Genomic DNA, 20,944 nt, shown 5'->3' with positions numbered 1-20,944 from the left:
CTTTTTCTTCTCATTTATAAAGCTTGGAAGTATAAAAATAGCCTTCCCTCTTATTTTCTCTACAACCATATTGGTTGTAGAGAAAATATCTATGTACTGTAAACCTTGCTGGACTGGTGCTCCACAAACTCTGCTGGGACAAAGGGAAGCTATGACAAATTAAATCCAATTTTCCTAAACACAGCCAATGAAGAAATTGAAACTGTCCTTAAAAATGGAAGAATCTGAAGCACTAGTGTCAGATTCTGGCCCAGTTTCCTCCTTTCACAGTTCAAGACAGCAGGCGCTCCTGGTACCTTCTGGCATTACCTTGACAACATGGCAGCCCTTCCAGGACAGTTTCTTCCTTACCATCTGTGATGATAATCTCAGAAGCTCCATTTGGAAGTTCTCTGTGTGATTTCTTCCTATTCCAGCCCCAGTTTCCAGGCACATTAGTATTGGAAGCAGCAAGTTGTGAACTTCTCTCATTAAACTTAGCACATCTAACATTACCTTTGTGGTATGAAAAGAAGCCACATTACAGTGATTCACATGATTTGACAGTTACATCACAAGCAGTCCATTGGATCCAGCACCCAACATTAGAAAATTTATTTTTTTAAGAATGAATATAGCTCAGGGATGGATTATGAATCAGATCAGGTTAGGAATCATAGAAAAGACTAGTGGAGGTCCAACTGGAGAAACTAGAAGTCCATTTAGAGACAGCTCTCTAAACTAATCTAATACCTTTCCTCTTGTTTACACTGATATTTGTATCTTTTTTAGTGTGCTAACATAGTCTACCTACAAAAGGACTAAGCAGTACATGCATGCATTAGCAAGATAGCAAATCAGATGATAGTGTAGGAGAAATAGTCATCAAAGTTCTGGAAGAAATGGGAAAGGATACAGGGGGGCGGGGAGAACTATGCAGTGTGTATTTGTGTGTGCGTGTGTGGGAAGGGACCAGGTTATACTTAGGTAACTGGTGTAATCCTATGGTTCTCTTCATTCATGTTTGTTTTATTAGAATGTTTCTTTGCAGCACTTTACTAAAGGGGATTTCATTTTTTAGTTTATTTATAGATTATATAATTGTCCCACATAAATAAAATAGGATTTTCTTTAACTAGAACACTGAAGTGTGAAGGAAACAGTTACAGAAGTCTTGTGTAAAAATCAGATGTGATTTGTATATTCTCCTCAATTCCTGTATGCAAGGTGTCCAGTTTGTATTGCCACTCTGGCATATGTAGAGAAGGAGCTTAAGCCTCCTGCCCCCCCCCCCCGTATCATTTTCAAACCTGAAATGGTGTGTGTGTGTGTGTGGGGGGCTATTTGCCTCCTGGGGAAATACATCTGTACAGTCATGTGTTTCCCCTCAGCACAACCTCAGGTCAGGAGGATGGGGCGGGGGGGGGGCGGGTTGCTCCATGTATAACACAGTCACTATCCAAATTGGGCAGCCCACATGCAGGATTAGAGAAGAACTCTGACTTAACACAGGACACAGTGTGGAGACCCCAGGCCCAACCTACATTCTCTGCAATGTGTGCTATGCCTATTCTCTTTTTCATTAGGAGAAACGTAAAGCCAAAATATATAAAGCTTGTATTTTAGATCCTTCTACAGAGTCTTGAGATTCTTCAGGAATGTCTTATGGCTTGAATTTTTCCAGGTGAAAACTTCAATACAATTTGAAACTTGGAGTCCATAACTAAATCATGATTGGGTGTGGCTTTTTTAAAAAACAAAAGTGTGTCTTATCACTCTCTGTGCCTTGTGGTTACCTTATTCTTTGTGTCTTATTTTCAGGTGAAGTGCAGTGTGGGAATGAACATCACAAGTGCTGTCATGGCATTAATTGGCATGATTCTATATATAGCAGAGTTGGCTATAAATTCGCTGTATTCTTTTCATCTTTATTTGTCAGGAGTAAGTGAATAAATTTCATAAAGATCTTTGATTTATGAACCAGATACAAGGATGCAAATGCATCACAGAGAGAAACCACCCATAGCTTGAGCGGTTTTCACTACATTGGTTCCTACTGCCAAAGAAAGTAGCAGCTCTTAATTTAAAAGGTGCCTTCCCTCTGAGACTAAGGGAAAACAGCAAGTAAAGCTCAGATTGTTCATAGGGGTCTCTTTTAAATTTTGGATTTGGAAACTGGGAATTCTTGCAAAGTTTGATATCCATTTGGTGCTAAATATTCTGATTATGGAAAAACCAAATGAACAAACATTTTTTTCTCCATGATAAGAACATTAGAAAATACCAATGGATCAAATCTGGTGTCCATCCAATCCAACATCCTGCCTCCCATAGTGATAATAGGGATAGAAGGCAATATCCTTCCCCACTGTTGCTACCCAGAGACAGGTATTCAGTGGCTTTGAAAATAGCCAATGTAGTTGCAAGCAGTGTCACAACTAGTTTCCTTTCTTGAATCTCCCTTATGATTTAAAGTAAGGTGGCCATATTATTTTGAATAGGAGATCTGGCATGATTGAAACATTTTTGGGATCCTGAAATAAGTGAAAAGGATTCTGAAATCCTTATTGGCAGTTTCACAAATCCTCAGGTTGTCGTTAAATTTAATCAAAAGCAAATTCTGGTCATGTGACATGTCTTTGAGAATTTTAATGGCTGTTAAAAAAATTAAATAAGATTATCAAATTTGTCATGAGGGATTTACGTGTCTCTCCTTGAAAGGAAAGTAACGTGAGCATTCATGCTGGTTCCCCAACGTAGTTCCTTGCCAAGGAAAGAGAGCTCTGTATATGCAGCTCATTATAGGCTAAGGAGCACAGTTTATTCAATAAATCAGTATCTGTAACTCTTCTATCATTCATCAAAGAATACATTCATTCATCATAACAAGTGAAAGTGGATGACATTTTCATTCATGACTTTCCAACTGTACAAAAATCTGAACATCACAAAGGTAAGAAATGCAAAAGCAATATGCAAACCTCCCACCCCATATTTGTCTTTTTAAAGTAAATATATAGAAAATGAGGCCCCATTAACTACAAACTCTTTCACTGGAATGCTCTTCTACCATGAATAACCTCAGCTTTGAAAGCCATCCCAACTATGGAGGAAGTTCAATAACAGCACAGTAATTGTGTTGGAAAACACAATTTTTAGCATATTTTTAGCCTGGCTGTTATTCAATAGTTATTCAATAATGCAGGATCAAAATATTTTTCCTCTGTAGTATTCTATTGCTGGGAAAATATATATGCCGAAGTGAGCTATTTAGCCTTGTGTGTACATTTAAAATATATCATGTACATTGTGTGTGTATATATACATTGTGTGTGTACATTTCATTTTTTGCAAATCTTTGTCTAAAACCTTTGTGATACTTCAAAACGCTAAAAATTCTGGGATGGTCTCTGTCAAATTCTTTCCTGCTGACATAGGTTTCAGAATGTTATGTTCAAAGAAGCATTCATGTGACCAGGCCACATGATCAAATGATTCAATATTATCCATCAATTGCACCAAAAGATTATGGCTGTTTCCACATGGCTTACCTTGTTCTGGAAAACAGCGAAATCTCACATGAAATCTCTCGAGAAGATGCTGTTATCGCGTGAGAAGACGCGATAACAGCGTCTTCTCGTGAGATTTCACATGAGATTTCGCTGTTTTCCGGAACAAGGTAAGCCGTGTGGAAACGGCCTATATCTGAAGAGCCATTGTGGTGTAATGGCTAGAGTGATGAACTAGGATCTGGATGACCCAGGTTTGATTCCCTAATCTGCCATGGAAACTAGCTGGGTGACCTTGGTCAGTCATATACTCTCAGCCTAACCCACCCCATAGGGTTGTTGTGAGGAAAAATTGAAGGAGAGGAGAAACTGCTTTGAGTTCCCATTAGGGAGAAAAGCAGGATATAAATGAAGTAAAATAAAATTTATATGTGTGTATACACACACACACACCTCTTAATGTTTTAGTGATTCAACTAGTGGTCAGACTAGATTTACTTGTTTTTAAATAGTTGGGTCTGGGTTGCCTGGACCCAACTTGGGTTACACAGCAGCTGTGGGGAATTGGCTTTTAAAAAATAAAGGAGAGCCTGTTTAGACTCAGAATGCTGCTGTGGGAAGAAAAGGCTCTTGTCTTCTCCCCAAGCAGTTTTCCTTTGTCCTGGAGGGAGTTATTTCCCCATTTTTACAGCTCATGTGGAACAGTAAAAATGGGGAAATACCCCCTTCCCACACTGTTTTGGCACGGGAAAACTGCTGGGGGGAAGGCAGGTGCCCTTCCTCCCCCATGGAGGCATTCTGAGCCCAAACAGGCTCTCCTGTGATTTTTAAAAGCCATTCCCCACAGATACTGTGTGACCTAAGTTGGATCCGAGCAACCCAGACTGAGCTCTTTAAAAACAAGTATGTTTAGTTTGGCCCTTATTAAGAAATGAGTTATATAACTAATATAAGAAGTAGTAAGTAAGAGATACATATCTAGCAATCCATATGCTTCTATACTCTGCAGGCTATAGGTTTTGGTCTTGGTGTTATGCTCTTCTTGTTCAGCTTGCTGGAGTTTTGTATCACTGTTTGGACTGCACATTTTGGGTGCCAGGCAACCTGCTACAAAAATGAGATGGTAAGCATCTACTCCCTTGCCCAGAGCTTAAATAGCTCATGTTGAAAGGTCCAACAAAGATAGAGAGGGGAGATGTTTCACTTCATGCCACCGTGAGTATCCTGCAGCTGACTCTGAATCTATACTTGGTATTCATTCTTTTGAGGTCACTGTGATGACAATAATAAAGATGAGGACAAAGAAAAATATTTGCTATCATAAATTGTGTGTGTGTGTGTTTCAGGCCATGATGGTTGTGCCCCGCACCATCAGTGGAAATGGTGTGGCTCCTGCTGAAGAAAATCCTGCTCCTCCAGCCTATCATAATGAGGCCTTCTCTCCAAAATGAGAGGGAATGTCTCATTTAAGATGCTGCAACTTGTGTGCATCATCCATGCACAAGGAAAAAATACTTATTCTTTAAATATTCCTTAAGTAATTGTTTTATTCATACACAAAGTATGAAGGTGTAATTGATTAATAAAAGAATGAACTAATCAATATTCCATTTCATTTTTTCATTTAAAATCTATATGACTGACTAAGAATTCTTTAATAGGGTGACTATATCCCTATCCAAAATGTTTATCCGATCAGCTTTGTCAATAGAATGTTGAAATAGGTTTTCTGTCTTTGCTAATCTGGGAGTCTGATGTAGATCTCTTAGTGTGTGAGATAAGGGTGAGGCAGACTTTGTCACTGCTATTGGCCAAGATCCCAACTTATACAAATAATCATAAATAATAATTTGGGGTGTGCATTCAAATACTAGCTAATTATGACTTTAATTTAAAAACTCATATAATACAATAATTATAAATAACCTCAACTGCAAAAAAAGGTAACAGCTGGTAGTATCTGGAAATCTTCAGGTCTGCCCTTTTGTTCTGGCAACTGGCTATCTATAAAGTTCTGCAGAAGGAGGAGAGAGGAGATATGCAAGTAGAGATGGGCACAAACCGAAATACAACCCAAAACCCCCCACGAAACAGGCTGGTTCGGGGTTCCCGAACCGGGGTTCGTGGAAGCTCCTTTTCCAGAACTTCCACAAACTTTATACTGGTTCGTTGGGTCGTATTTACAGGGGCAGTTTAAATGGCCATTTTTCGGCCTTCATCCCTCTGTGGGCCTGCACAGGGGTGGAGAAGGCCAAAAACAGCCTTGCTGCCCCTCGCAGGAGGAGAGAGAGTACCCCACGCCACAGGGGAAGGTAAGTGTGGGGCTGGGGCAGGGGTTGGGGCTGGGGAGAGGGGGAGTGGGGGTGGGGGGCTGAGGTTAGGGCAGTTTAAAGGGCCCTGCCACCAGCAGGTCCCTTTAAACTATCAGCCGGCAGTCGGCGGGGGGGAGATCACCCCCTTGCCAACTGCCAGCTGATAGTTTAAAGGGACCTGCTGCTTGCAAAGCAGGAAAGGCTCTTTAAACTGTTAAATGCCCTTTCTCTGCTGCTGCTAAGCAGCCAGAAAGGGGCATTTAAACCCCACGAACCACAAACCACGAACTGGGTCGTAACTGGCCCCAGTTCCATGCCAGTTCGTGGTTTTCGGTCCCTTAAAATCTACGAACCATGAATCTCATGGTTCTTTTTTTTTTTTTTTGGTCCGTGCCCATGTCTGTATGCAACTGATATGTTTTCTAGTCAGAAAAGAAACCGGAATAATGCCACCAAAGATGGTTATTGTGATATGTTTGTCTTTCAAAATATTTACAACTAAGTAATGAAACACCATTATTCATACAACATAGAGACTGTGACAGGACTGCTTGGTAGAAATGATATGTGATTCAGTGGGTCCGCACTGTGTGCATTGTAACGAATGAGTAATGCATATAGGAAAGAAGGGAAAGGAGGAAAAACCTCACACATCTATATTACAGAACAGCCAGAACAGCCAGAGGATGCTGTCCTGAAGTGATGTGTGGCCACCACACCTTGCTAAGAGTGTTGATTGTTTATGGTGGGGCTGTGGCTCAGGAGGAGCAGAGCATCTGCTTTGCCTGCAGAAGATCCTGGACTCGGTCACCAGCATTTCCAGATGAAAGGATCAAGTAGCAGTTGATTGGAGGGACCTTTGCCTGAAATTCTAAAGAGTCACTGCCAGTGACTGACTGGAACTGACTGGAAAGTCAGTGTGGTATAATGGTTTGAATGTTGGACTCTGGGAGACTCAGGTTCAAATCCCCACTCTGCCATAGAAGCTTGCTGGGTGACCTTGGGCCAGTCAGACATTCTCAGCCTAACCTACTTCGCAAGGTTATCGTGAGGATAAGAAGGAGGAGAGGAGAATAATGTCAACTGCTTTGCATTCCCATTGGGGGAAAGGTGGGGTAAAAATGAAGTAAACAATAAATAAAAACAAAGACTAACAAGGAGGAGAAGATAGTTCCCAGCTTTGGCCTGTGCTTCCCAGGGTGTCCCCAACAGGCACTCTACCAGTAAAAAATGTGGGCAGTCTTATAAATCCCCAGGGTTGTGTTGCTGTTATTGGATAGAGAATCTGGATCTTTCAGTCAAATCAAATCAAATCAAATCAAATCAATTTTTATTATTACGGTCATAGACCAGCAAGCAAGATACAATGGATAGTAAAACTTATGGGTAAATAAGCATCAGGACAATAAAACAGTACAGAAAAATGACACATTAAAATTATTTTAAAACCCAATACTGCGTAAAACTTAATCCAGCATAAATACAAAATTAAGAAAACTCCCTTTAGTTAGTAATATGTTTCCTGCTCTTCATTGCCAACCATCCGAATCTAGCAGCCTTGAATGTTATATCCTGTTTCTTAGCTGACAGCATTTTTGAAAGAAGAAAAGCTCTTTGTCTTCCTGGGTATACTACAAGTATAGGCATTATATAGACTTTTCTGATCTGATTGTACATTTTACACTCAAATATAATATGTTCTAAGGATTCTATTTTTCCATCAGCACAGGGGCACAGGCATGGTGACACATGCCTGTAATCCCAGTCTTCGAGAGACTGAGGCCAGAGGGATCATCTGAGCTCAGGAGTTTGGTTACTGCAGCATCGCATCAATTCAGTCGGATGTGGGGCAGCCGCAGAGGGTGCCTGCCCACTCCAGCGGTCACACTCCAGGATCATTCAGTCAGGTCCCCCCACCCCGAGCCTTGTGGCTTGGTTGCTAGCCCTCCCCCGGTAGAATGAATGGGAGGACAGGAACAAAGCTTCTGCAGAATTTCACTCTGCAGATGCTCAGAGGCAAGCAACATCTTCCAAGACCTTCCTTATTGTCCTGCTACAGCACTAGTCTACAGTCTTTAACATTTTCCACAAACAAAGGGCCAAAGATACAAAAGGGAACATAGAGCACCAGCATGGTATAACCGAAAACTACAAGTAGAAAGCAAAGAGAACTGAAAGAGGAATTCCTCTTTTGAAAAAGAAAAAGGAAATAAGAGTAATCAATGGCTTTATCAAAAAAGAGTTGTTGAAAAAGGAATTCCACTCCACATAATTATGCTACCTGATCTTGATAAACTAAGGGCATGTCTCAGGGTCACTCTAAACATTACTTCCTTCATGAGTTCTCCATGAAGCCAACCTGGGTTTGCACAGACTCATAGCAGCTTTGGGGAATGGCCTGCATAAAAAAGGAGAGCCCAAATGGGCTTGGAAAGCTGCTGCTGTGGGGAGGAGAACTCCTGCCTTTCTCCCAAGCTTTTTCCCCCTGTGCAGAAACAAGGATGTGGGGAAATTTCCTGTTTCTGCTGCCTTGCGTACACAAAATACCTCCACGTGGAGCAGATGAAATGGGAACCTACCTCCCCTCCTTTTTGGCACAGGAGGGAAAAGCTCGGGAGAAAGGCCAGAGCTCTTCACCCCCTGGCTACAGCTTTCTGAGCCCATTTCTGAGCCCATTCCCAAAAGCTTCTGTGTGTCTGTGCAAGCCTGCGTTGGCTCCATGGAGAACTCATGAAGGAAGTAACGTTTGGAGTGACCCTAAGTAGAAGGTGGCTCCATGAGTTCATGTGTATTCTGCTGACAGTGCTGGTGAACCTGCTGCTGCAGAAGCATGGAGTCTCCTTCCTGTCTGTACCTCTACTTTTGTGCCTTACGTAGATCTGCATCAGGTTGTGCTTCCAACAGACAAATGAAGCAGAGAGAAATGTCATGTACCCCTTCACCTTGTGATCACACCCCATAGCCAGCATATACTCCTTCCTCCCATTCGGTTGCTCCACTATAATATTTGACCCTACAACATCCATCTTTGGAAGCCCAGGAACTTTAGGATGAAGATGGACAGGATCAAGATGCAGGTGGCAACAGTGATGATCTTGGGGTCACCCTTGAATACATTATGACACCTTGCCCCAATATTTATGGTCAAGTGGTATCTGTGTATCCACAAATTTCCCTTCCCTCACCATCAAGGGCATTGCAACTGTAAGTCACCATGAAGCCCCTCATGACATCATCTGCTTCTCTCTGCCAACATGCTGTTGATGATCTGGGGAATGTCTGAGTAAACACAACAGAGGCTCTTCCAGAATACAAAAGCAGCAAACAAACAGCATCCTGGTAAGTTCCTGCAAAATATGGTACATTGGACGTTTTGCACTGGGTGGGAGAAGGCCAGTGCCATGAGGTACTCTGATTAACTTTGATTACTACTGGTGGTCTGAGCTTGCAACAACAACAACAGAAATGGGAAACCACTTCCTTACATACAGAAAACAACCAAGGGTGCAACCTTGCTCAAGGAAGTGTATAATGGACAAAGAAAAAACACAACACAGCATGTGGTCAAGATATAACACCAAAGGGTGTGTAATTCAACCTTGTTACCATGTGACATTAAATAATCATCCAGACCCACGCTCCTTATAAGGCATGCATAATGAATAGAAAAGAGTCTTAGAGTAAGTCCGGTGTCAGAGATTGTAGTAAGATACATCCCGCTAGATTCTCTGCTGGTGTCTGTAAATTTGCTGCAGTGCTCCAGGCTGCTTGCGTTATCAGCTACTAGATTGTTACACATGAGAAGACGAAGCTGCTGTAAAGGTCAGCTACAGAGCCGTAAACTAGTTGGAAAGGCAACGAGCCGCGCCGGCCTTTTATCTCTTCACTTGTTTCAGATATTTAACTCCTTCTTCAGGCCATAGCATCTATAATTAACCACAATAACATGCAATAACATAAACTGCCCAACAATCAATGCATCCAATGAACTACAACCGGATCGCTCTACTTACAAATGTTGTTCAAAAGAGTCAAGTTTGTATTTGATTCCATGCAACAGCGTTCTAGGTTGTCCGAGGGTGAGGGCTAGCTGCCCACTTTCAATTATATATATTAATCACTGACAGCCAAATAAGAATTAAAGTCATATTCATAAAACACGATAGCCCATTCAATCTTGGAAACAATAATAAATCCATGGATGATACGCCCCCTTCAATATAAAAAATTGCACCGCATCAACCTCCTAATCATATGTTATGAACACATTTTATAAATATTAGGTTAATTAAATAAATTTACAATTAACAATTCTACAAATTTACAATAAATTTACAATAAATATTTCAATTTTATATTCATATAATGGAAATACAGTTCATGAATAAAACTCCTTTAAAAACCCATAATGTGTTCTGTGCAAATGATGCATTCTGTGCAACGAATATTATCCTAATAATAATGGTGTTAGTATTCCATCATTCAAAATACTCTCAGATATTATCAATAATTTCCATCAGTCAGGGACATCATCATTATACTCATCCTATATTCAAGGGGAAGGGGGAGCTTGCAGCAGACTCCCTACTGCGCCACAACCATCTTCCTCATCACTTTCCTTCCCCTCTACCACAAGGGACTCTGTTAACTGAGGATCCTTGTTCTGGTGGACAATGCTCCCCCACAAGAGAGATCCATTCCCCACAGTGGGATTGGAAGAGATTGCTGCTGTTTCCTCTGAAAGGCTTGCAGGAGTATTTGGGAGAAGAGATTGAAGGGACTCCTTGTTCCCAACATTATCAACCTTCTCATTATCACTCTTATTTGAAAAAGTTCCCTTTCTCAAAGGAGCCAGTTCCAAACCCAAATCTATAGTCCACCCCGCCCCCCCTCATCATCCTGTCTTGATGAATGTCTGCTGCTCCTGTTGATGGTGGGCACAGTGCTGCTGATATTAAGAATGGCTGCTGGGGTTTGAACAGTTTAAATGAATGTTCTCCTTCTCCAGCATATCTGCAAGTCATGAGAAGGTTATGCCAAGCAGGCCATTCTTGGGGTTGCTGTTGCTGTACCTCACTGCCCTTGCTGACTGCAGCAGAGCTCATCCCCATCCATGCACTCAAGGAATGAGGCACTGTCAAGGGGTGCCAGCAAGACACCCTCCTGTGGCAAAATGCCAGCCTTGTCTGCTGTATGACTCTGTTCAGTTTTTTTTTGCACTGAAGTAGTACTCTCCCTTCCAGATCTGTTCTCCCAGAGATAGATTTAAGCAACATCTTTAACATCCAAACAACAACAACAACAACAACAACAACAACAAAAACAAAAACAAAAACAAAAACAAAAACAAAAACAAAAACAAAAACAAAAACAAAAACAAAAACCAAAACCAAAACCAAAACCAAAACCAAAACCAAAACCAAAACCAAAACCAAAACCAAAAACAAAAACAAAAACAAAAACAAAAACAAAAACAAAAACAACATATTCCTCTTCTTAGGGCTGTCAAAAAGCCTGCCACTGTAATCATCTCTCTCTACCTTCAGAAGGATGCCACATGTCATCCCATGCCTGCCTCTCTGTACTGATGCCTACCTTCCTTAGGGAGCTGAAAGTGTCTTTTGCTTACTGTGTCAGTCTGCCCGCCTTTCTTGGGGTTGCCAGCCCCTCCATGGATGTGTCAAATATCTATTCTTACCATTTTGAAAGCATGAATTTTAATTGCCTATAAAACTGGGACTTTTGTTTAATCTGCCTGAAATTTAATGGTAATAACCTTTGAATGTAAAGTACGAGTCCTAAACATATTATCAAATTTAATGGAAAATAGAGAAAGTAAAGCCTAATCATAATATGAATGAGATTAATATTGTTGTTATACATCTGACCCAAATCAGGTAGTTAACTAGGCCCCTTTTGCACTGGGGACATAACTCCTCACTTTCCCAGAAGTCAAGCCAAAAGGCATGGAATCAGCTTGTATGTGGCCATTCATACCTCTCATTGGAGCAGCGATGAATTGCTGGCAAAGCTACATTCCTGCCTCCTTCTCTGTTACCCCCAAGCATCTGTTTTCCACCATGAGATAAAAACATAATCTAAAACTCAAGTATTTCTGATACCCAGATGTTTAGCCCCCTATACAATAGTCCCACCAGTGCCAAAGCAAAACAAACAAACAAACAAATAAATAAAAATGGAACTTTTCTCTGCCTGCATTCAAACCAGTGTTTCAGTAATACTGTGCTGGATTTAATTTTTTTTTAAAGAGGAAAGAGGAGAGGGGGGAAGAATGAAAAGGAGGGGAGAGAGAGTGGCTGGCTAGACAAGAGTAGCCAATCACAACACAGTGGGCTGGCAGGGGGCAGGAGAGGTGGGGATGAGGGTGGAACACCAAAAATTGAATAGAGTATGCATGAGGAAACAGCCTACTGCAAAGCGGTTTTTTAAAAAGTTGTGGTGTAAGCACTTCCAGGAAAGCTGGAGAAAAGCTGTATAATGGCTGGAGTGACTATTCATGGCAGCAAATCTACTGCAGACTGTCACAAAAAAACTGCTGCAGTATGAGAACTGAACCAGTGGCTGCTTGCTTTTAAAATCGGGTGGGGAAGAATGGAGCATTCTGTCCCTGCTTTTTTAAAAAAGCTGGGAACAGCAGGGCACCCCTCCGCTTTGGCATCCCCGGTCCCTGATCCACGGATCGGAAATGGGAGATGACCAGTGTGGATCGGTGGTTTGGGGTCGTTGCCAGCGCCGATCCCCGATCAGCTTGATTGGTAATTTTTTTTGGATCATGCCCGCCACCTCTAATCACCAATATTACTGCATTTGCAAGGCACATCCACTGCAACCGCTGCAGCCATCCTGCCCTCATACATTTCCCTCTCACACATCTCACTGCTTCGAGCTCTTAATGGAAGAGAAGCGGTATCAAAACAAATCAATGATATGAAGCCGTTTCAGAGGGCAAAGTTCTCCATTTCACCCCACCAGTGTGAACCATGTTTTTTTTTAAGGAAAATGAAGAATCAGTGTCCATAAAGGCCTTTCCTGAGTCAAGACTTGGAATAGAAGTCTAGATACAGAAGAACTCAGAAAGACAGGAAGACAGAAGACAGAAGAGAACATCTGAAGTGTAAGAACAATTTAAAATGTCTTAACTTAATGGCACTGTGGTGAGGAAAGACACAGTACCATGGGCAGGGCAAGAATCAAAGTCTGAACATTGCCTGTGTTGTTCTCACTTATTATCACTTCCTGGTGAAGTTGCAGATATGCTGGAAGACTGAGAATAAGCACATCACAGAGTGAAATGTAAGTACGTTGGGAGATACAAGTATTTGGGGGCAGCACTCACTTTAAAACAGGACTTAGCTTTGAAATACTTGAAGAAATGCTGGGCTGCTTCTGAACTTTTCTCTTACAACAGAATAGTCAGAAATCCACCTTAAGAACAGAAGACATGCACCCAGGACAGGCAGCGTGGAAGGCTTAAAGTTTTTCTCTTCAGAGGTCTTTTACTATCCTGTCCATATCAGATGATATCCCTGTCTTCAAATAATGGAAGGTGCAGTGTTAGCCTTCTTTCCTGGAGTTAGCTTTGTGGTTAGGAATGGAGAGCAGCTGGGGAGAGAGTGATTGTAAATTGTCGGTAGCACTCAAGAGAGTAAGCTTGGCAACTGTTCTCTTCTTCGAGGATTAGTCCAGATTATTGCTTCCCAGTTTACATGACTAACACCAAGAAGGCATTCATATAAATAAAAAACAACATCATGTGGGCTAGCTCAATGTCCATGAGTATGAACCTTTTTTCTGTGAATGAGCCCCAAAACCTGATGTACAGGATTATAGCTTGCCACCTGGCAACCACACCGCCACCACCTCCTTTCAGAAATTGTGATGTAATATCACTCAGATTGTTTGGCTTTATTCACATAGTCTCTTTGGAATGGAATGGAATGGAATGGAATGGAATGGACAGAGGCAAACCCTCTTTTAGGGGTCCCCAAACTTTTTGAGCCCGAGGGCATCTTTGGAATTTTGACACAGGGTGGTGGGCACAACCACAAAATGTCTGCCGCAGGAAGTGGAGCTAATTACAAAATATCAAGGAGTGAGGTCATACATAACTCTGATAGTAACTTTTCAACATTACGGCAGATGTTCTGCTTAACGGGGTACTTTAAAAATGAACATACTGTTAAAAATATTTTTTTGTTTACATATAGTTTATCTTCAGTGAAAATCCTTGTGTTGTGGTGACAGCTGCTGCCAAAGCAGTAAAGCCCCATTTGGCCCATTCACTTTCTAAAAACACTTGGTGGCTTCCAGGAAAGGTATTGGCGGATGCCATGGTACCCACAGGCACCATGTTGGGGACCCCACCCTATTTAATCTGCTGTTGCCCAGATAAATTCCTGTGTAGTTCATATATACAAAGTGCAGCACAGGAATTATTCTGGAATAAATATCCTACTGAGTGTTTATTTCTGAATTCATATAGAGCGGAACTACAAGTGACAAAAGGCACAGGTTGGACACTTGTCAGCTTCCCAAGTTTTGATGGGAAATGTAGGCATCCTAGTCTTGCAGCTTGGCTCTCTGACTGCTGTCCAATGGACTTTTCAGCTGTCACTTGTCCAACATTCCGCCAAGCTGCCTACATTTCCCATCAAAACTTGAGGGAAGCTGACAAGTGTCCAACCTATGCCTTTTGTCACTGTAGTTCCGCTCATAGTGGCAGGGAGCCCTCCTTCAGGAGTTCTTATTTATTTTATGTATTTGGGGGGGGCAGGGGGGGTAGGGAAGAGACCATGTAGAGTATTTCTCCAAATCTGAAAGAGAGCTGTTCATTTTTTAATTTCTTTCTCCTTCTCTTTCTTTCTGTTTTTCAAACAGCTTAGCTATGGCAAGACATCCAGGGGAAAAGGCTACTGACACAACTATGTTAATTCCCCCAATTGATGCCAATATAATCCAGGAAGGCCGAGTAATCCCTGGTACTATTATCCAACCAGTAACAGCAACACAATACACAAACCAGCTTCATGGCAGCTTGAACAACCACCCACAGCAGAGTTCTCCGATGGGGTTATGGGAAAAGCTTCACAAAGTAGAGAGCAGCACTCTGGGGGTAAGTGCATTGGATTTCTGTTCTTGTTCCAGTACATCAGATTTTCAGTGTTTTGCCTGTAAGAATAGTGTCTGTATAGGAAAGACCAAACAAGTCATAGAGATTGGTCTAAAGGTAGAGTTGCTTGGAGAAAATATGTCCTGTCTCTTTACTAGAGGATTAATGGTATGTTATTTACTGGTTGAGTTGCCATGCAACCAGTGGATAAATGGAGTATGGGGAGCACCCCTCAACAATGGTGTGATGTCACTTCTGGGAAAAAACAGAAGTGACATACCCATCTAGGAATTGCCAGAAACTCTATGGTAAAACCAGAGAGTTTTTAACAATTCCTAGAGAGGACTATCATCATTTCCAGGTGTTGTCAGCAATTTTTTTTCTCCCATTGTTGACTGGAATGCTGACAGGCAAGGCCCACCGGCTTTGGGAGATCTCCTTTTTTACTGATGTTATTTACCTCCATGCCATGAAAAGCTTCAGCTGCCTATTTCCACACATTAAGCCTGTATTAAAGGAACAGGACAATTTTCGTAGGCCACTCTGTCTAAAAGAGAACCTCTGACAGAGGTCTGCCTCTGAGTAGGCAGAATGGTTTTCAGCACCAGACTCCTTCACTGTAAATTTATAGTGTGCCTTCCCTCCTGCGTTTAGCTTTTAAAATATGCCGCCAGTTCCTCAAGTATTTACATGGGAGACTAACAATAAAATACTTCCCTGGGAGTAAGCCCTATTAAAGAGATCTGAATAGGATTCTGAGTAGGCCTGCTTATGACGGCATTGTAAAAGAACAATTTTAAGCAAGTCTACTCAGAATCCTACTCGGGTCTATTCAATGGGGTTTAATATCCAGGGAAGTGTTCTTAGAATTGCCCTGTAAGGACGCTTAAAAAACTTAACCCCTTTGGATAATAAAAGCTTCTATTAAAGTTTTTTTTGTTAAAAAATATCTAATATTAAGAGAAAAATAACCTAGCAAGCTTAACCAGAATATAGTACAGGTAGACAGAAGCGCATTTTGTTACTCAAAAAGTAAAATCTATTTATTAAAAATGCAAATCAGAAATTCAAAAAGCTGGAAAACTCCAGTTCCACTGGGGAAAATGACACCCATGGTATTATACCTTGCTGAGATCCCTCACCTCTCCAAATGCTACTGTCTCCAGCCCCTACTCCCACCCCCCAGTCTCTAGGAATTTCCTAACCCACAGTTGAAAGCCCTAAACAGGAGCAGATAAAATGTTATATTCCCCATGATTTAAAAAATGTGGGTTAGAAGAACTTTTGTTCTTCCAAAACTTTGAGGAACTGAGTTCTCTTATTTGCTGTATTTTCTTCTCACAGGCTGTCCAGATCATAATTGGACTGATACACATTGGCTTTGGCAGCGTTTCAGCTGTTCTTTGGAATGAGTACAGACCCTACATACCTTTGGCCACTCATGGAGCGTATCCATTCTGGGGGGGAGCATTTGTAAGTACTATGTTATCAGAGTAATCCTAAACAGAGTTACCCTCTTCTAAATCTATTGAAGTCCATTGGAGAGCCAAATGTGTTTCAGTGTCCATGATTTTGAGGTTAGACTTTAGAAACGATCCATATATAAATTTGTGTTCAGCTTTTATTTTCTGTTTGATGAAAATTAATTGCTTCTAAGCAAGCTGTTATCTCTGTCACTTCAGCTTTCTTGTATGAACTTTGGTTATAGTCAATAAAAGTGATTGGCTGATTATCATACTTTGTAAAATGCGATATGAATAAGGTTATATGAAAACAAGTGGGATAACCACAAGGAATTTTAGTGGTGGGGGGGAATCTTATTTCCCAACCCTGAGATTTCTCAGGAGAGCCTGATGGTGTCATGATTTGGGACCTGGTTATACTACATTGAATAGCAATATTAATGATAACATTTCCACATACTACTAAGAATTGAACTATGTGGGGGGTCTGTAAATTTGTGTAGTCACAATCATGTAGTTTTGAAGAAATGAGCTATTTACATGACTAAAATGTAAAATGGAAATTAACTATGTGCTAAATGTAAAATGCAGTCAAGCTATTAATATCAGATAATCAGACTATGAGTCCATTGATTTAATTAGTATACCTATATATTTTTCTCCAGAGATGTTGCGGGGCATAAGACTGTGCAGTAGAATTCAAAACTAACGAATTACTGATGAATTACTAATTAATGTAATTATTAAACTGGGAGATTCCTGAATTACACTTGCCCTCAAATCACTCTCTCCCGCCCAGAAATTCCTTTCCTAATACCAGGTGGGTGGATTCTGTAGATCCTGTACAGTGAAGAGGAAATGTTCAGAACATGTTTAGTATGTTTGCATTCTTGACAATGACACATACTTAGTGCCATTTGAAAGTACTACTATTACCAGAACAATAAAATAAAATATCATTAAGTCCCACCCCATGCTACTCCGGGAACCATCCATGACATTATGAAGTTGTTCCCACTAAATCTCAGGATTTTGGCAGAATTTGTAACCACCTTATCAGAGCATAAAATGGCAAGAAAAGTGCTGCTTTCAACTGGCTTCCCGCTTTGCCGCCTTTTTTACCCAATGCGAGGGTAAGGAGGGAGTTGTAGTGAGTCACTACAACCCCCCTCCCCCTCCCATTGGGTTAAAACAAGCAGGAAGCTCAAAGTAGCACTTTTCTTGCCGTTGGAAAACAGCAAGAAAAGTGTTGCAGCTGCTGCTTTCCAAAATGCTCTGAAGCATTTGGAAAGTTTTGCTTCAGTATTTCCCGAATTCGCTCAATTTGGGCCCGATTCAGCGCAAATTGGGCTGCTGCAGAGCGCAGGAGTGCTCCTGCCCTCCACAGCGGCTGGAGTCACTTCCAGGAAGTGACATCATTGCGCAGGCCAGGGGTGCACGGTACTCCACTTGCACGCAACAGGCAAAGCCATAAGGTATGTGCCAGGTCTCCAACCTCCCACCCAAGGGGTCAGGGGACCTGGCAACCCTAAGGAAGAGTGACCTTGAAACAGTCGTTTTTCAGTCTAACCAGCCCTACAAGGTTGCTATGAGGATAAAATGGGACAGCCATCCTCATCATCTTATATACAAATAGCCAAGCCCTTGCCCCCCCACCTCAGATACTTAAATCCACTGATTGGGGCCACCTTGACACAAGGGAGATTTTTATCTGAACTTGGGGAATCCCCCCCCCCCAAGTCTTGCAGAAAACTCTGAAAGCAGAAAGGAGGGGTGGGGATTTCATCTCCCCCAAACCAAGAACAATCCAATACACAATCTCAGTTAACTGTTCTAAGCAGGCACTGAGGGTGGGGCGGCAGCCACAGAATGTAGATGAGACAGTCTGAGCCACTGGCCCTTGACTTTCCTTGCCAGCCCCGCCCCCCCCAAGGCTGAGAGAGCCCAGGCACCTCAGAAACAAGCTGTGCCAATGGCAGGTGCCACAGAAATGAGCCACACTGAGTGCCATGGCAGGAACCAACTACTCTCAGGCTGGGAGAGACCAGGTTTCTCAGAAACAATCTGCACTGAGGCAGGCCATGGCAAGACCTTACTGCTCTGAAGCAGGGAGAGCCTGGCTGCCTCAGAAGTGAGCTGCGACAGGGCTGGATGCTGCTAAAACAAGCCTCCCCAAGGCCAAAAGAGCCTGGGTATGGTGGCATTGAGTGGTCCAAGACCCACACAGGAGCCACAAGGTGGGGGAGGATAGGGAAGGGTCATTGGGAGTGGGCACTGAGGGACTGAGCAGGAAAGTGTGTGTGTGTGAGAGAGAGAGAGAATGAGAGAGAGAGAGAGAGAGAGAGAGAGAAGGCTTTGGGGGATGGAGCAAGAAAGAGTTGGGTGGGTGAAAGAGAAAGAGTTATGGGGTGAGTAACACCCCATGTGTACATGATACAATGAGCATTGTGTAAGAGAGAAGAGAGAGAAATATTAAGAGAGAGAAAGAGACAAAGTGAGAGAAGTAGTGGGGGAGAGGGGAGGAAGCAAAAGAGGAGGGAATGGAATGGCTGCTCCTGCAATTTCCTTGCAGGTTCCCCCTTTCCCAAGCACCTTTCCCCCAAACATCTTAACCTTTTCCACATACACCCGACCCTTCTCAAGCACATTTCCACTTTGCCTCATCAAACACCTTTCTCCTTCAGACCCCTCCCTCCTCAACCCCCTCCCCCTTTGGATGGAGGGGTCGTAAAGGGGAATGATATTTGGAATGGAGGTGCAAAAGGGGAAGGCTTTGTGCAATGGAGGGGGAACAAAAACCTGGTATGGCTTTCTGAACCCTCCCCACACAATTTTTGTGGGTCCTGCTTGTATGTACTAACAGCCAAGTGGCCCTAATCTGCAGATACTTAAACCCATGGATTGGGGCCACTTGGAAATGAAACAGAGGCTTCTGAAACTTGGAGCAACCACTCAGGGTTACAGAAAAATATTAAAAGTAAGAGGGACAAGAGGACTCCCGATGATTGTTTGGGGGCGGGCAGCTGCTACTTTCTCCCAGGGCATCCTGCGGGCTGCCTGCTCCCGGGGAGCTGCTCTGGAGAAAGCCGCCGCATTGGTGAAGCTCCAGCTGCAGCAACAGCAGAGGGATCTGCTGCTGCTCTAACATGCCCTTCCCCTACTCCTGACTCATAAGTTCCCGGAGAAAAACTCGAATGAGTGCATGTTAGAGCAGCAGCAGATCCTTCCACTGTCGCTGGGGCTGGAGCTTCACCAACACGGTGGCTTTTTCCAGAGCAGCTCCCCAGGAGCAGGCAGCCCGCAGAATGCCCTGGGAGAAAGTAGCAGCTGCCTGCCCCCAAACGATCATTGGGAGCCCTTTTGTCCCCCCCCACAGGCTTGTGACTGGAGGAACGATTTGCAAAAGCTGCTGTTGCTGCCGGCTTTCTCTGGCTCTTCAGCCAGCGATTCTAACAGAGAGGGGAAGGACACTCGAACTTCACTTCCCAGGTAAACTTGCAAGAACAATCAAGTGTTCTCCACATGAAGGAAGTCACTTGTAGCTTGGCTCTAAGAAAGACTTAACCCTCCCCCCTCAGCTGCTATTTGTGTACAGGTAGGTTCCCAGGTCCAAAAGCCCAATGGTGCTCATTCTTTTCAAGTAACTCTCAGCCTTAAAAGCAAAAACTGTAACTGACATCATTTCCATAGCACTCAGTTTATTTGAGAAATTATTTCTGTAAATATATTGCACTGCAGAAGTCTAATGTGTTTCTCTTTTTTCATATTTGGACAGTTCATTGCTTCTGGATCCCTTTCAGTATCAGCTGAGAATGTTCGGAACACCTGCTTGGTGAGATCTGCAGAACTAGGGACTTCTGACGTAATCTTAATGATAGGGGAAGGAGCCCATTGCAGTGAGAAGCATACTATGAAAGTAGCATCAAAACGAGACACACATTTTAATAAAAAAGAGACCCAACTGTGTTTAAAAATCAAATGTGTGGGAGTCCTATTTTTAAGTGGGACTCTGGCATGACAGGCCTTCCCCTGCCTTTCCCCAATCTGTAAGCAGCAGGTATATAAATCAAATGTTGTTGTTTGGCCCATTGCGAAAAGAATATGAAGCTGCACATTGTCTTGTAGTTTACAGGACCTTGGCAGCTACAGATTTAGGTGCTTTTTACACAAGGACAGTACTGTGTGACTGTGACTGCCAATACACCCCACAGGGCTACCACATGGCAGATTTCCCTGTATTTTCCCTAGTTCCGTCTTTACCAGTAGTCATTCCCTCTTCCTGCCAACAGAGAGCTTTTTCAGATCTTTTTTTTTTATTTGCATTTTAATATTGTTACAACAATCTGTCTATTGAGTGCTATGAATTTTCAGATTTCATTTTTTTAAAGTAAGTCTCTAGCCATTTTCATTTCAGAGATATAAGCGGAAATGCCTATCTCTGCAGAAAAGCTTAGCGACTTTTTAAAAATGAAAGCTGGGAATTCTGAGCACTCAATAGGCAGACAAAATGATATTTTGTTATAACAATATTCAATTGCTGGGTTTTTTTTA

At 42.4% G+C, this 20,944-nt stretch overlaps 1 protein-coding gene across 1 annotated transcript in view; it reads left to right on the top strand.

Moving 5' to 3' along the window:
* The window catches only part of LOC129323486 (membrane-spanning 4-domains subfamily A member 8-like), a 44,979-nt gene that overhangs the window by 17,116 nt on the left and 6,919 nt on the right, over positions 1 to 20,944 (top strand). Inside the window, exons 4-7 of the mRNA XM_054970025.1 lie at positions 1,801 to 1,892; positions 14,699 to 14,933; positions 16,275 to 16,403; positions 20,169 to 20,225. Coding sequence (XP_054826000.1) covers positions 1,801 to 1,892; positions 14,699 to 14,933; positions 16,275 to 16,403; positions 20,169 to 20,225 — 513 coding nt within the window. The remainder of the gene's footprint in view (positions 1 to 1,800; positions 1,893 to 14,698; positions 14,934 to 16,274; positions 16,404 to 20,168; positions 20,226 to 20,944) is intronic.

This window comes from Eublepharis macularius, chromosome 2 (assembly GCF_028583425.1).
Source record: "Eublepharis macularius isolate TG4126 chromosome 2, MPM_Emac_v1.0, whole genome shotgun sequence".
Taxonomy (NCBI): domain Eukaryota; kingdom Metazoa; phylum Chordata; class Lepidosauria; order Squamata; family Eublepharidae; genus Eublepharis; species Eublepharis macularius.
Note: the sequence above shows the minus strand (reverse complement) of the source record. Positions and strands in the feature narration are given on the sequence as shown.